The sequence below is a fragment of the Theropithecus gelada genome, chromosome 10 (assembly GCF_003255815.1).
Source record: "Theropithecus gelada isolate Dixy chromosome 10, Tgel_1.0, whole genome shotgun sequence".
NCBI classification, from domain to species: Eukaryota; Metazoa; Chordata; class Mammalia; order Primates; family Cercopithecidae; genus Theropithecus; species Theropithecus gelada.
In genome coordinates this window covers 29,508,998-29,522,977 of record NC_037678.1, presented here as the reverse complement: position 1 = coordinate 29,522,977, position 13,980 = coordinate 29,508,998, and the positions used below count along the sequence as shown (strand labels likewise).

The following is a 13,980-nucleotide window of genomic DNA, read 5'->3' as shown; positions in this document are numbered from 1 at the left end:
CTTTGGTTTTGGTACATTCTACCCCACCCCATGCCCTTCTCCCTTGTCTTTAATGAGTATCTGTATGTATGGCAGAGCAGCATGTTTTTAAGTCTCTGCAGTCTTGGGCCAAGTTCGTTCTATGCCCCACTCTACAAGAATCACAAGAGCACCAGGATTCGGTTTGGGGTTGCCATGGATATAGAGTTCTTATTACAGAACTAACTTATTCTCAATATGAGGTAAAGACTTAGAGGTGAGGGTCTCTGAGCAAGGGAGTCCCACCCCATCCTCTGCCCTCTCTGTTGGCTCATGTTGTCCTCTCATCCTCATCAGAATTAAAATCATGTAAAGTTTTGGTGCGGGAACTAGATGGTGGTCTCTGGGGCCCATAGACAGGAAACTTTGCTTACATCCAGCTGGGGGGGAACACTAATTGACATTCCTTTCCCCTCCCAGGGACCTTACAGAGTCCCCTTATCCTCAGGGTACTGGGGGACAACCAGTGAGCATAGGGCCAAATAGCAGTAACCTTGTTACTTGCCAGGAATTGGGTAAAGATTTGATTTAATGAGCTTGATTTTGGGAACTAGAAAATGAAAAAAGGAAAAGCCATAATCCTGAAAGGCAACAGAAGAGAAAACTGCTAACAGGATCTTGATTAAATTTCTCCCTCTTAGAGAATGTTGTACGGAAGACACAAGACCTGAGACTTGTGTTATTCTAGCAGCTGAACTGACCCCAGCCTCTTCTGAGCGGCCGTGGCGCCGGAAGCAGTCTGGCCTACAGGTAAGCAGGTCCAGGGCTTACAGGGAGAAACTCCCAGAAATCCAGCTCTGCCTTGGGTTGCCCTGGTTCACATCCGAAGATCTGCTTGGGCCGTATCTCTGGAGCACAAGGTGGTAGACTGAGAGCTTTGATATTTGTACTCCTACTGCAGATGAACTGGTATAACCCTGAAACTATGGAATTTGCTGCTGTCTGTGACCCAGCAAATGGAAATAGAAATAGAAAAATAATTAGATAGAAAAATAATAGAAATAGAAAACATTTAAAAAATAAAACAAGCCTCATACTATGCCTGTTAATGTCCTTAAAAATATGACATTTTAGGCAGTGTAATAGTATGCATACACTGGTCACTTTAATCTTTCCTACAGGGGCGGCTGGTTGCCCTAATGGTGGAAGCTCTGTTCAAGGAATAGAGCTGGAGTTCAGCTCAGGAAGCCTCCACAGAGATGGCCACCAAAAGGGCTTCAGTGGTCCCATCTCAATTAACACCTGAAACATTGCTAGTGAAACCTCAGCACATTCTTAGAGAATCCTAGTTTTTATCAGCAGCAAAAAAATGTGTGCGATCAGTTTCTTAAACTTATTTAAACATTTGAAAAGTTAGAAAATTGTGGCAAAGAGCATTAATTCTTGAGTCTGGGGAGTGTGTTACTTTGATGAGAATGTTTGTGTATTTGAAACTAAAGTATGTATCAGTTTATATTGCCACATACTGACTTTTATGGCATAATAAATGGTGTAGAGAGCAGGTTGTCTAAAAACCAATATTTGCAAAATGCTGAATATTCAGCATGGTTTTATGAAGCCGACAGAGTGGAGTGTATTTTGCATGTGTCTTAACTTGCAGATGAGGAAATGAAGTTGTAGAGAGATTAAATTAGCCAAGCTAGGGGTTTCGGTGCTAGGAAGTCTTGATTTTGTAAAATATAGCCATATAACTTAAAAAAAGTGAATACAGACAAATAGAAAACAAAATTTTTCTAAACATATAATCTACTTTAAGTTCACCAAATGTCTTAAACATAATTTAGGCTGTGCTTGACTTAACCTACTTGTTTATTTCCTACCAAGGATGACCAGGAACTAGCCATTGATATCGAAACATTCATTATTCTTACATTTTCTTTCTTTTTTCTCTGTGCTCTCTCTCTCTCTCGCTCTCTCTCTCACACACACACACACACACACACACACAGAAGTATTAGTACTGTACCCTGAAATTGTTTCTTTAGTTCTTGTTAAAATTCCTCTAATTTTATTTTTCATGTCCTGAAATACTGTCGAGATTAACATCCTGATTGCCTTCCAGAATATCTGACTTTATTTTTTGTATGTGCTTTTTACTCTTTGATAGAATTATGGATTCATTAACAGATCCTACTGTATGCTCTGACAGCTATGACCACAATGGGTGAGTTGACTGATCTAACTGGTGAAAAATACTGGGATTATCAATGGCAATAACAGCTTTCTATAAGAGACTTTAAGCATCGTTAGGTAACATTGTTTTTGAACCAGAGTGGAAAACATAAGATGAGGTCAGAAGAGGGACACTTGGTACTCAAAGATTGTTTGTGACCCTTAGTAATTAGCAGCCAAAACCCTTAGGAAACTATCAGAATGCCCATGTATGAGACTCTCTCAAGAGTAATCCAAGAGAGGAGAGAATCCTACTTGGAGAAAGAAGGTGGTAGCGTCGGACAGGCAGCAGAGGAGCCCTCAGCAGAAAGAAAGGAGCTAACAGACCCTGTATCTGTCCCTCACCCTTCAGAGCTGGTACCCCAAACTCAAAGCCATCATCACATTGGATGGAGCCCCTGCCTCAGGTTTAGTCACTTGATCCTATTTGAGGGGAAGCAAAGATATCTGTGACTCATGAAGAGCATGAAGGTGGTGGAAGGACTTGATAATTAGGAAATCAAAATGGGCAAGAACAACGTGTGCCTACAAATGGAACATGAATTTGAAGCAAATTTAAGTTAAATTTGCTGTCATACACGATGACCAGATTCAGTAAGAAAGAATTGTATTTAAATCTTGTTTCATTAAACTTTTTAAAGAGTCCTAAACAATTTTTATTACCAACACATAAAGACCTTTTTCTAGAGAAAAATGAAGTACCAGGTGCCAAGTAACAGATTTACATGATAATTTTTAGGGACAACACATTGTGATTTGTAGCACAATCATAGCCAATTTGAACCAAAAAAAAGTAGTGTATGCATTTACATTGTTTCTTACTACTTACCTTTCAATCTTTTGCACTGATCCCAATGAATTGACATCAGAAATCTGTGCTGGAGTCAACAATGAAAGGTGATGTCATAATATATATTGGAGATGGGAGGAATTCAGGTTTGTGAAATTCAGTCTCAGAATTATTCATGGGAAAATAGTTTTCTGGACACTGATTCTAAAATTCTTTCTAAAAAGTTAGGTCTTCAGTAAGCTAACAAATGTTAAATATAGAGTTTCTTGGACACTGTTTCTAAAGTACTGGTAGTTTCAACTTCTGTATGTAACATCCTTTTCTTTTTGGGTCTAGTTGGATACAAGATAAATAGATCACAAAAAGTCTTCTACTTCTTCCTAGCTGAGTTGACTAGTAGCCAAAACTTTTAGAAACCTGTTGGATTGCCTATGTATGAGACTCTGCCAGGTTGGGCTATATTCGTTTCTAGGGCTGCTTTAACAAAGTATCATGAACCAAGCGTCTTAAACAAAAATTAATCATCTCACAGTCCTAGAGACTAGAAATCTGACATTGAGGTTGTCAGCAGGGTTGGCTTTTTATGAGAGCTATAAAGAAGAATCTGTTTGATACCTCTTTGCTAGCTTTTGCTGGTTGCTGGCAATCTTTGGCATTCCTTGGCAGGTAGACTCTTGTCTAGAGTAACTGCAGCTATTTGACCAAAAGTGTAAGTCCAAATTATGTTTGTATCTGAATAATATGCTTTTATAATTCCTCAGCCCACAGCCAATTGAGTTGATGGTAGTAACCTATGATAGAGCCACCCATGATATGTGAGTTAAAAACAAAGATTTATATACATGTAAGTGTATATACACATATATACACATAAATACATACTTCTATCAACATACACGCATGCATACACATACACACACAGAAACATAAAACAATGAAAGAGAAGTTGATATTTGTAAAATTCACTGTCAGGCATGTCCTTGGAAATACAGAGTATCTTTGACACTATGTCGAAATCTTCTCACTGTAGGGTCTATAGATAACTTTCTATTTTTTTTTCAGACCAAATTGGATGAAAGAGGAAGAAGTAATGAAAGGGATGCTTCTTCCTCTTAGTATATTTGTCACTCTAAATTATTAGTATTCAATCCCTTAGGAACCTTTGAAGTTTCCCATTTATGAGACTCTACTACTACTAGAGTGGGCCAAAGGGAGAGAGAATCCTATTTGGAGCAATGGGGAGGTAACAGGTGACAGGGAGGAGTGAAGCACTCATCAAAAAGAAGAGAGTTCATGAAACCTTAATGGGTTCCTCACCCTCTAGAGTTCTACCACCATGTGAAGCTGGGTGCCCCAAACCAAACCCAAACCCACAGTATTTTGTGGGGAGTTCCTGACTCAGGCCTACAGCTACATGGTCATATCTTCTGGGCAGGAAAGACAGCCATGATGGGTGAAAGTAAGGAAGTGACAGAGGGACTTAGGAATCAAAAATTTAGATGGGGTAAGAGGCATGTTTCCTTACAGACTGCAGTTACATTAGAAATAAATGCCACTGGCCAGGCATGGTGGCTCATATCTGTAATCCCAGCGCTTTGGGAGGCCAAGACAGCTAGATCACTTGAGGCCAGGAATTTGAGACCAGCCTGACCAATGTGGCAAAACTCTGTGTCTACTAAAAATACAAAAATTAGACAGGCATGGTGGTGCATGCCTGTAATCCCATCTACTCAGGAGGCTGAGGCAGGAGAATTGCTTGAACATGGGAGGCAGAGGTTGCAGTGAGCCAAGATCACACCACTGCACTCCAGCCTCGGTGAGAGTGAGACTCTGCCAAAAAAAAAAAAAAGAAAAAAGATACATCTAGTTCGAATTAGTGAATACACGTGAATATTTAAACATCAACCAGATAGTACATTATAGAGTAACTGTGGCTGTTTGATCCAAAAGGTAAGTTTAGAATTACATGTGTGTCCAACTATCTACTTTTATATTCCTTTAGCCTGCATACAGATGAATTGACATCAATAACCTATGATACAACCACCAATGAAATGTGAATTATAAAATATATATACACAAATATGTAAAGAAATACATATGTAAAGAAATATGTATGCATACTTCTGTCTGTCTAGACACACAAACACAGGGAGAGAGAGAGAGAAAAGAGAGAGAGAGAAACAACAGAGAGAAAGATGAAGATTATGTGCTTTACTCTCAGGATCATCCAAGGCCATACAGAATGTCTTTCACACTGTTTATAAATCACCTCACTATAGGCCCTGCAGGTCCCTTATCCAACTTTTTGATTAAATTGGATAAAAAGGAACAGGTCAAAAAAGGGAAACTTTTTTTTTGAGGTGGAGTCTCGCTCTGTCGCCCAGGCTGGACTGCAGTGGCCGGATCTCGGCTCACTGCAAGCTCCGCCTCCCGGGTTTACGCCATTCTCCTGCCTCAGCCTCCCGAGTAGCTGGGACTACAGGCACCCGCCACCTCGCCCGGCTAGTTTTTTTGTATTTTTTAGTAGAGACAGGGTTTCACCGGTTTAGCCAGAATGGTCTCGATCTCCCGACCTCGTGATCCGCCCGTCTCGGCCTCCCAAAGTGCTGGGATTACAGGCTTGAGCCACCGCGCCCGGCCGAAACTTCTTGTTATTGTCTTGTCACCCTTAGTAGCAGGCACATACTTAGGAAAGTCAGATTTCCTGTGTATGAGACATACTAGAGTGGGCCAAGGGAAGAAAATCCTATGAAGAGCAATTAGCAAGTAGCAGTGGGCAGGGAGCAGTGGAATCGTTAGGGAAAAAAACAGAGCTAATGGCCTGGCAGGGTTCCTCACACCCAGAGCTCTACCACCATGTGAGGCTAACACTACAAGCCCACACCCATCATCACATACGGAGCAGTTTCTTGACCCTGTGTGAGAGCAGAGAAGACACCTATGATGGTGAAAACAAGGCACTGATGCAGGGATTTTAGTATCAGGAAATGAGATGAAGTCAAAGGGATTTGTACATAGAAACTGCAGCTGAATTTGAATTAAAGTAAACCACCAAATGCTTACTTTGTGCTTCATTCAATTGTAGCAACTAAACATCACTTGTGAGTAATTCAAACCAGAAAGTGAAGTCTAAGATGTCATATTGGTGTTGGACTCTCTCTCTCTCTCTCTCTCTATATATATATATATATATATATATATATGGTCCTATATGTATATATATGTTTAAATTCTGTAGCACTGCCAAGTCTAAATTCAAATCACTACCCTGGAATGTTGCTATCAGTGAACTGTGAGACAGAAATCAATCAATATAGATATAAGGATATATGAGCATAGGAGGAAACAATTATATACCATTTATATAAACCTATATGGATTCATATTAAACCAAGGGTGCACCCACAGGTACTGCAGAGAAATATAAAGGTTGAGATTAGGGAAGATTCAAGGGCATTAATGGAAAAACAAAAAACTTTTACACGTGTCTACATGATCTCACTATAGGATACGAAGGTGCCCTTATGGCTTCTTGAATGAATTTAGATAAAAGATGACCACATAATAAGAAGGATGATTTTTCTTACTAGTCTGTTTGATACTCTGAGTAACAATCAAAAATAATTTTCAGACTGCCGATATGTGAGACCTCACTACGATGGCTGAGGACAGCAGAGAATCCTCTTTGGAAACAGAAAAGGATAGCAGGGGACAGAGAGTAGTGAAGACCTCCGAAGAAGAGAAAAAAGCTAACAACCCTAGAAATGTTTTTGACCCTGCAGAACTCTGCCACAATACAGGGTGATACTCCAAACCCCAAACACCATCACATTGGATTGTGTCCTTGACTCAGACCTGCAGTTACTTTACCCTACTTGTGGACCAAGACAGACGATCAAGTAAAGAAGTAATGGGGAGCCTTTGAGGCAGCATACTTAGTGGAATAAGAGGGCCGACTACCTCCACACAAAAGTTTAGTTTGAAATAACTGTCACCACAAAGGCTGCCACGCATTGGGACTGAGGTCATAACAAAGAGGTTTATTTAAATCTGGAAGCATTACTATTTTCCACAGCCTAAGATGTTGGTTGCCATCGTATAAATCCTCCTTTCTAATAAAAAATGACATTTCAGAACCAAATAGTGCTATACACATGAATAGTCAGAACTTAACTGGTTTGTGGAAAGAGTAATGAAAGCGAGTTTTATCAGAAAAGTGAATTTCGAGTTGTGTCTCCTGTCTGTGTTCTTTTATCATCCTCCAGTCCACCCACAAATGAATTATCAGGCACGAACTCGGAGGCACGTATCCATGAAAGGTGAGTTATGCATACGTATGTCTTTATTTATCTAATTATAAGTGAGCATAGAAGTTTTCACACACACAGGCACATAAACAAATATATCCATCCATCCATCCATGCGTCCATCCATACACACTTCTCTCAGCACACATCCACTAGCAACCCATGCACACAATGGAAACATACAACAAGGAGACAGGTGGACAGACATTTGTGGAGTTTATTCTGAGAAGCCTATATGGCCATAGAGAGTGGTTTTTAACAGGGTTTCGAATTCTTCTCATCATAGCCTTTGTAGGTAACATTTCATCCTTTTCTAATGGAGTCATATAGAAAGGAGCAGGTCACAGGAGAGCTGCTGCTTCCTGTTAGTGTATTTGTCACCCTTAGTTCCTAGTAAGCAGCTTCTTAAAGGACTCAGATTTCCTGAGTTTGAGAGCCTGTGAGATTGACAGAATGGAGGAGAAAATCCTGTCTGCAACATGGAGGAGATAGCAGCTGACAAGGAGCAGTGAAGCCCTGGGAAGAAAAGAATGGAGCCAATGGAGCATGGACTTGTCCCTCACACTCCAGAGCTTTGTCAACATGAGGTTGGTGCTACAACACAAACGCAAGCATAGCACCTCATTGGATGCAGCCCTTCCTTAGGCCCACAGCTACTTGCCTGTGTCTCCTGGACAGGAAAGACTAGCACGATGGGTGAAAGGAAAGAGGTGACAGATCCAGGCAGTGGGCCATAGATGGGATTAGAGGGAGGAATGCCTACACAGTGGAGTTGAATTTAAAAGAAGTTTACCCACAAAAGGCTGTCGAGGATTGGCCAGCTCCAGTGGTAGAGAGTTTTGGTGAACTCTTGAGTCAGTGAGTCTCAGATAGGTGTAAAGTATGTGCTGCAATCATATAAAGTATGATGGGCAGGGTAAATGGCATGGCAGATTCCAAAGAACCAAATACACACATGACTTCTGTAAGGTAAGGCAGTTTACAGGTTGAAAGTAGTTGGAAGGTCCAGTGCAGTGGCTCAGGCCTGCAGTCCAAGCACTTTGGGAGGCCAGGGCGGGTGGATAATGGGATCAGGAGTTCAAGGCCCACCTGGCCAACATGGTGAGACCCTGTCTCTACTAAAAATACAAAATGAGCCGGGCATGGTGGCGGGTGCCTGTAGTCCCTGCTACTCAGGAGGCTGAGGCAGGAGAATTGCTTGAACCTGGGAGGCAGAGGTTGCAGTGAGCCGAGATCGTGCCACTGCACTCCAGCCTGGGAGACAGAGCCAGACTCTGTCTCAAAAAACAAACAACAACAACAACAACAAACAAACAAAAAAGCAATTGGAACTCTTTTGAACTGAAAACGTTAAGTCTAGGAAGTTACATGTTGTCTTCCTATGTACATTTTAAGTTCTTTGGCACTACCCTGTGTGTGAATTGAGAGTATCTTCTAGTAGGCTGGCCAGTGCAACATGTGATATAAACAAATACAGTTATACATGTATCTCTGCATAAACAAACACATACATACATGCATTCATACACACAAGAGAGATTGAGTTGGGCTATTGACTGTCACAAGCATCCATGGGAACAAGGAGTTCCCTGGAAACTATTTCTAGAGTCCTCTCAGAATGAGCTTTGTATGGAATATTCTTTTGTTTTTTTGGATCGAGATAGGAAAATGGGGAGGAATTCATAGAGGGAGGTTTTTATGTTAGTGTTTGTCACATTTCCTTTTTGTGAGAATGAGACTGTATTAGTAGAGTGGACGAAGGGAAAAGTGAGTCCTGCTTGGAGCAAGGAGTGGACAAAACTCAGAGAAATCCCTGCAAAGAAAAAGAACAGAGCTAAAAACCCTGGAATTGTTTCACACCCTCCTGAGCTCTGCCGTTATGTAAGGCTGACTGCCTTGGCCCATACCCACCCTCACATGGGATGGAGCCCTTGCTTGAGGCCTATACCTACTTGGCCACAACTCTTGGTCAGGAAAGACTATTAGGATGGGTGAAAGGTGAGGAGGTGATTGGAAGTGATAGGGAATGAGAAACGCAGATGGGATTATAAGAAGGGGAACTTACAAACTTAATTTGAACTGGAATTAAATGCTCTCCAAAAATGCTGTTACACATTGAGGTGTAGATGCCCTTACTTAATCTGGATGCATCGCTATGTTCACAGCCTAAGATACTCACTGTTGGCATATAAAACCTCATTTCTAATAAAAAGCAAATGCCATCCCAGGTCAATTTAGTGATGTACATACATGTGAATAATTACAGTGTAACTGAGGAATAACGCATAGAATAACTGGCTATTTGTTGCAAAACATTAGAATTATGCATTGTGTCTGACTCTGACCATATTTGTCCTCTACAGTCCCAATTCGAATGCCCTGGAGGGAGTCACCATTGAGAGAAGCCCCAATGACCAGTGAGTTATAAAAGATGTACACATGGCCAGGTGCAGTGGTTCACACCTATAATCTGAGCACTTTGGGAGGCCAAGGCAGGCAGATACCCTGAGGTCAGGAGTTCAAGGCCAGGCTGGCAAACATAGTGAAACCCTGTCTCTACTAAAATTTCAACAACTAGCCAGCTGTGGTGGCAGGCGCCTCTAATCCCAGCTGCTCGGGAGGCTGAGGCAGGAGAATCGCTTGACATGGGAAGGTGCACGTTCCAGTGAGCTGAGACCATGCCACTGAATTCCACTCTGGGCAGCAGGAGCAAAACTTTGTCACAAAAAAAAAAAAAGTACACACACACACACAATAGTGACAGAGAAAGAGACTGAGATTAGTGGGACTCACTGTCAGAAGTGCTCACAATAATAGAGAATGTCTTTGACACAGTTTCTTTATCATCTCACTGTATCATATATATACAACTTCCACATTTTTACAGTTGTTTAGGAAAAAAGAAACAGATTATAGAGAGAGGCTTCTGTCTGTTACTGTCTTTTCACCATTTGTTAGTAGCAGTCAAATGCCTTGGAAACTCTGATTTTCTGTGTATGAGACATACCAGAGTGGGCCAAGGGAAGAGAGAATCCTGTTTGGAGTGAGGAGGAGGTAGGAGTGCTCAGGGCACTGCGAACCCCTCAGCAGAAAGCAACAGAGCTAAGAGCCTTGGAGGTGTTCTCCACCCTCCAGAACTCTGCCACCACGGAGGCTGGAGCTCCAAACCTCAAATCACCATCCTATTTGGATTGCGCTCCTGTGTCAGACCTCTAATTACCTGACCCTTTTTGTGGGACTAGAGAAACCATCATGCTGGGTGAAGGTAAGGAGCTAATGGACAGCCTTTGAAGCAGAACATTGAATGGAATAAGAGGGCTGACTACCTACAAACTGAGTTGAGTTTGAAATTACTGTCACCACAAAGTCTGTCACACACTGGGACTGAGGTCATAATAAAGAGGTTGACTTAAATTGCGAAGCATTACTATTTTCCCCAGGCTATGATTTTGGTTGTCGTCATATAAATCCTCATTTCTAATAAAGAAAAAAGACATTCCATGTTCCAATAGTGCCATACACATGAATAGTCAGAAATTAATTGCTTTCTGTCTAGAGTAATGAAAGGTATTTTTTCCAAAATATAACTTCAGAACTATGCCTCCTATCTGACTGTATTCTTTTATCATCTGCTAGTCCACAGACAAATGAATTTAAAGGAGCAAACGAGGAGACACTTACGAATGATATGTAAGTAGTAAATGGTTAAATAAAGACATCCATCAGCATAAGTGTGCATAGAACTATAAACACACACAGGCACATGAGCAAATATATCCATCCATCCATCCATCCATCCACACTTCTCTTTAACACTTCTCTTCAACACACATACACAAATTAATCCATGCACATCGTGGAAACTTAGAACAAGGAGAAAAGAGACAGATGGACATTTGTGGAACTTAGGAGCCTGTCTGGGCATATAGATTTTTTTTTTTTAATGGAGTTTCCAATTCTTCTCATTGTAGCATCTGCTAGTAACTTTGCATCCTTCTTTGGTGGAGTTGTATAAAGAGGAGCAGGTCATAGGAGAGTTGCTTCCTCCTGTTAGTGTATTTGTCACCCTTAGTTCCTAGTAAGCAGTTTTTTTATGGGACTCAGATTTCCTGACAGAAATTAATTGGTTTCTGTCTAGAGTAATAAAAGCTAATTTTTCCAAAAAAGTGAATTTAGAATCGTGTCTCCTAGCTGACTGTATTCTTTTATCATCCTCTAGCCCACACAGCAGTGAATGTAAAGGAGCAGCCCTGGTGTCACCTATCAGTAAAAGGTGAGTTATAAATCCATAAAGACACATGTATGCATAAGTGTGCATAAGTGTGCATAGAGCTATACACATACACACACGCACATACACAAATAGATCCATCTATCTCCATCCATACTCACTTCTGTCAACACATTTACACAAACAAACCCATGCACACAATGGAAACACAAAACATGGAGACAGATGGACATTTGTGGAATTTACTCTCAGGAGCCTGCATGGCCATGCAGAGTGTTTTTAACAGGGTTTCCAATTCTTCTCACTGTAGCATTTGTAGGTAACCGCATCCTTTTTTGATGGAGTTGTATAAGGAAGTCAGTTCATAGGAGAGCCACTTCTTCCTGTTAGTGTATTTGTCACCCTCAATTTCTGAGGCAATTTTTTAAGGGATTTGGGTTTCCTGAGTTTGAGACCCTACCATAGTGTGCCAAGAAAGGAGAGACTCCTATTTGCAACATGGAGGAGATGGCGGCTAATAAGGAGTAGTGAAGCCCTGGGAAAAAAAGAATGGAGCTAATGGAATGTGGACTTGTCCCACACCCTCAAGAGCTCTATCCACATGTGAGGTTGGTGCCCAGACCCAACTCAAACCCACCACCTCGTTGGATGCCGCTTTCCTTAGGTGCACAGGTACTTCACTGTGTTTCATGGGCAGGAAAGACTAGCATGATCAATGAAGGGAAGGAGGTGATGAAGGGTTTTCCCAGTCATGTGAAAACCTCTCCTGGAAATAAATCATAAAGGTGTAAGTAATATGGAAAACCTGATTCAAGTTAATTATAGTGTAATGCTCAAGAAAATTTGCAAAAATGAATGAGATTTTATAGAAGGAATAAAAGGATTGTGTTTAATCAGTGGCTGATTAAGGAAACATCTAGGTGAGAATTCTGTAGTTGCTCATGAAGCAATAGTATGTGAGTTTTGTGTGTAGTATTGATTTTTAAGCCAATAAGTAAATCTTTAAAAGAATTTATTTTATAGGACATTGGAGGCATGGGCAAATTAAAATGTATTTCTATTATTATTATTTTTTGAGACGAAGTCTCACTGTTGCCCAAGCTGGAGCGCAGTGGCGCGATCTCGTCTCATTGCAACCTCCACTTCCCAGGTTCAAGTGATTCTCCTGCCTCAGCCTCCTGAGTAGCTGGGACTGCAGTCACGTGCCACCATGTCTGACTAATTTTTTGTATTTTTCGTAGGAGCAGGGTTTCACTATATGGGCCAGGCTGGTCTTGAACTCCTGACCTCGTGATCTGCCTGCCTCGGCCTCCCAAAGTGCTGGGATTACAGTCATGAGCCACCGCACCTGGCTAAAATGTATTTCTAATATGTACATAGGTTTAATTTATATATAGTTTAATCTCGGATGAATTGACCATTGATAAATGAGTCTTTGTTAATTGTTGGACTTTACTTACTGGGCTTATGTGGTAGTATTTGCATACCCTCACTTATTATATATGTACGTACTTCATATTTATAGAAAATCTACTTCTTTTGGTACAAAAAATGTATTTGCTAATAGTGTCAAAAAAGAGAAATTCACTATATGTCTATGTACCTTTTTGCTCCATCAGCACCTGCCTTCAGTGAAATGACAACAAGTAACACATGAAGGGACTTTCAACAAAATTTGAGGTTTAAGTAAATAAAAAGCTGGATGTAAACATATATATGTAAATACACACATAGACACACACAAAAGCATACATGTAGAAAAGGGAGATTCAGATTTGGGAAGTTCATTTTCTGGAGCATCCATAACAATACAGAGTGTTTTAGACACTGTTTTCTAAAGTCTTATTACTGTAGTATCTGCAGTTCCCTTTCTTTCTTCGATCTAGTTGGATAAAAGAGGAATAGGTCTTAAGAGGAATGCTTCTTATTCCTATTCCATTGGTCACCCTTTTATTTAGCAGCACCCTGAAACCTTAGGAAAATATGAGAATGTGTATATTGTATGACACTCTACTAGAATGAGCCAAAAGAGGCAGCAGTCCTATTTGCAGCAAGGAGGAGGTAACAGTGGGCAGGGAGCTGAGGAGCTCTCAACAGAAAAGAACAAAGCTAACAGACCCCTGGTCTCTCTGTCTGTTACCACATGAGGCTACTGCCCCAAAGATAAACCCACCATCAGATTGTATGGAGGCCCTGCCTTAGGTCCGTAGTTACTTAGCCCTATCTGAGGGGCAGGAAAGACAACCATGATTGGTGAAGAGTTACTGGTGGTATTTGAATGTGAAAAGGCAGAAAATTACAAGGACAAGCAAGGTGGGTATTTACAAACTGAAGTTGAATTTATGTAAATTTTGCCAGAAACAGTAACTTGGGGATTACGTTTAGGAGTGAAGAAATGTATATAAACTTGTTTCATTAAGTTTTTTCACAGGCTGAAAAATTTCATTACAAACATCTAA

General features: G+C 40.9%; 1 protein-coding gene across 1 annotated transcript in view; it reads left to right on the top strand.

Moving 5' to 3' along the window:
• The first annotated feature begins 216 nt into the window (after window positions 1–216).
• LOC112632405 (phosphatidylinositol 3,4,5-trisphosphate 3-phosphatase TPTE2-like) overlaps window positions 217–13,980 on the top strand; it is a 73,136-nt gene continuing 59,372 nt past the window's right edge. The window contains 7 exon segments of the mRNA XM_025398106.1: window positions 217–221; window positions 660–768; window positions 7,146–7,221; window positions 7,224–7,302; window positions 9,654–9,707; window positions 10,927–10,980; window positions 11,510–11,563. Coding sequence (XP_025253891.1) covers window positions 217–221; window positions 660–768; window positions 7,146–7,221; window positions 7,224–7,302; window positions 9,654–9,707; window positions 10,927–10,980; window positions 11,510–11,563 — 431 coding nt within the window.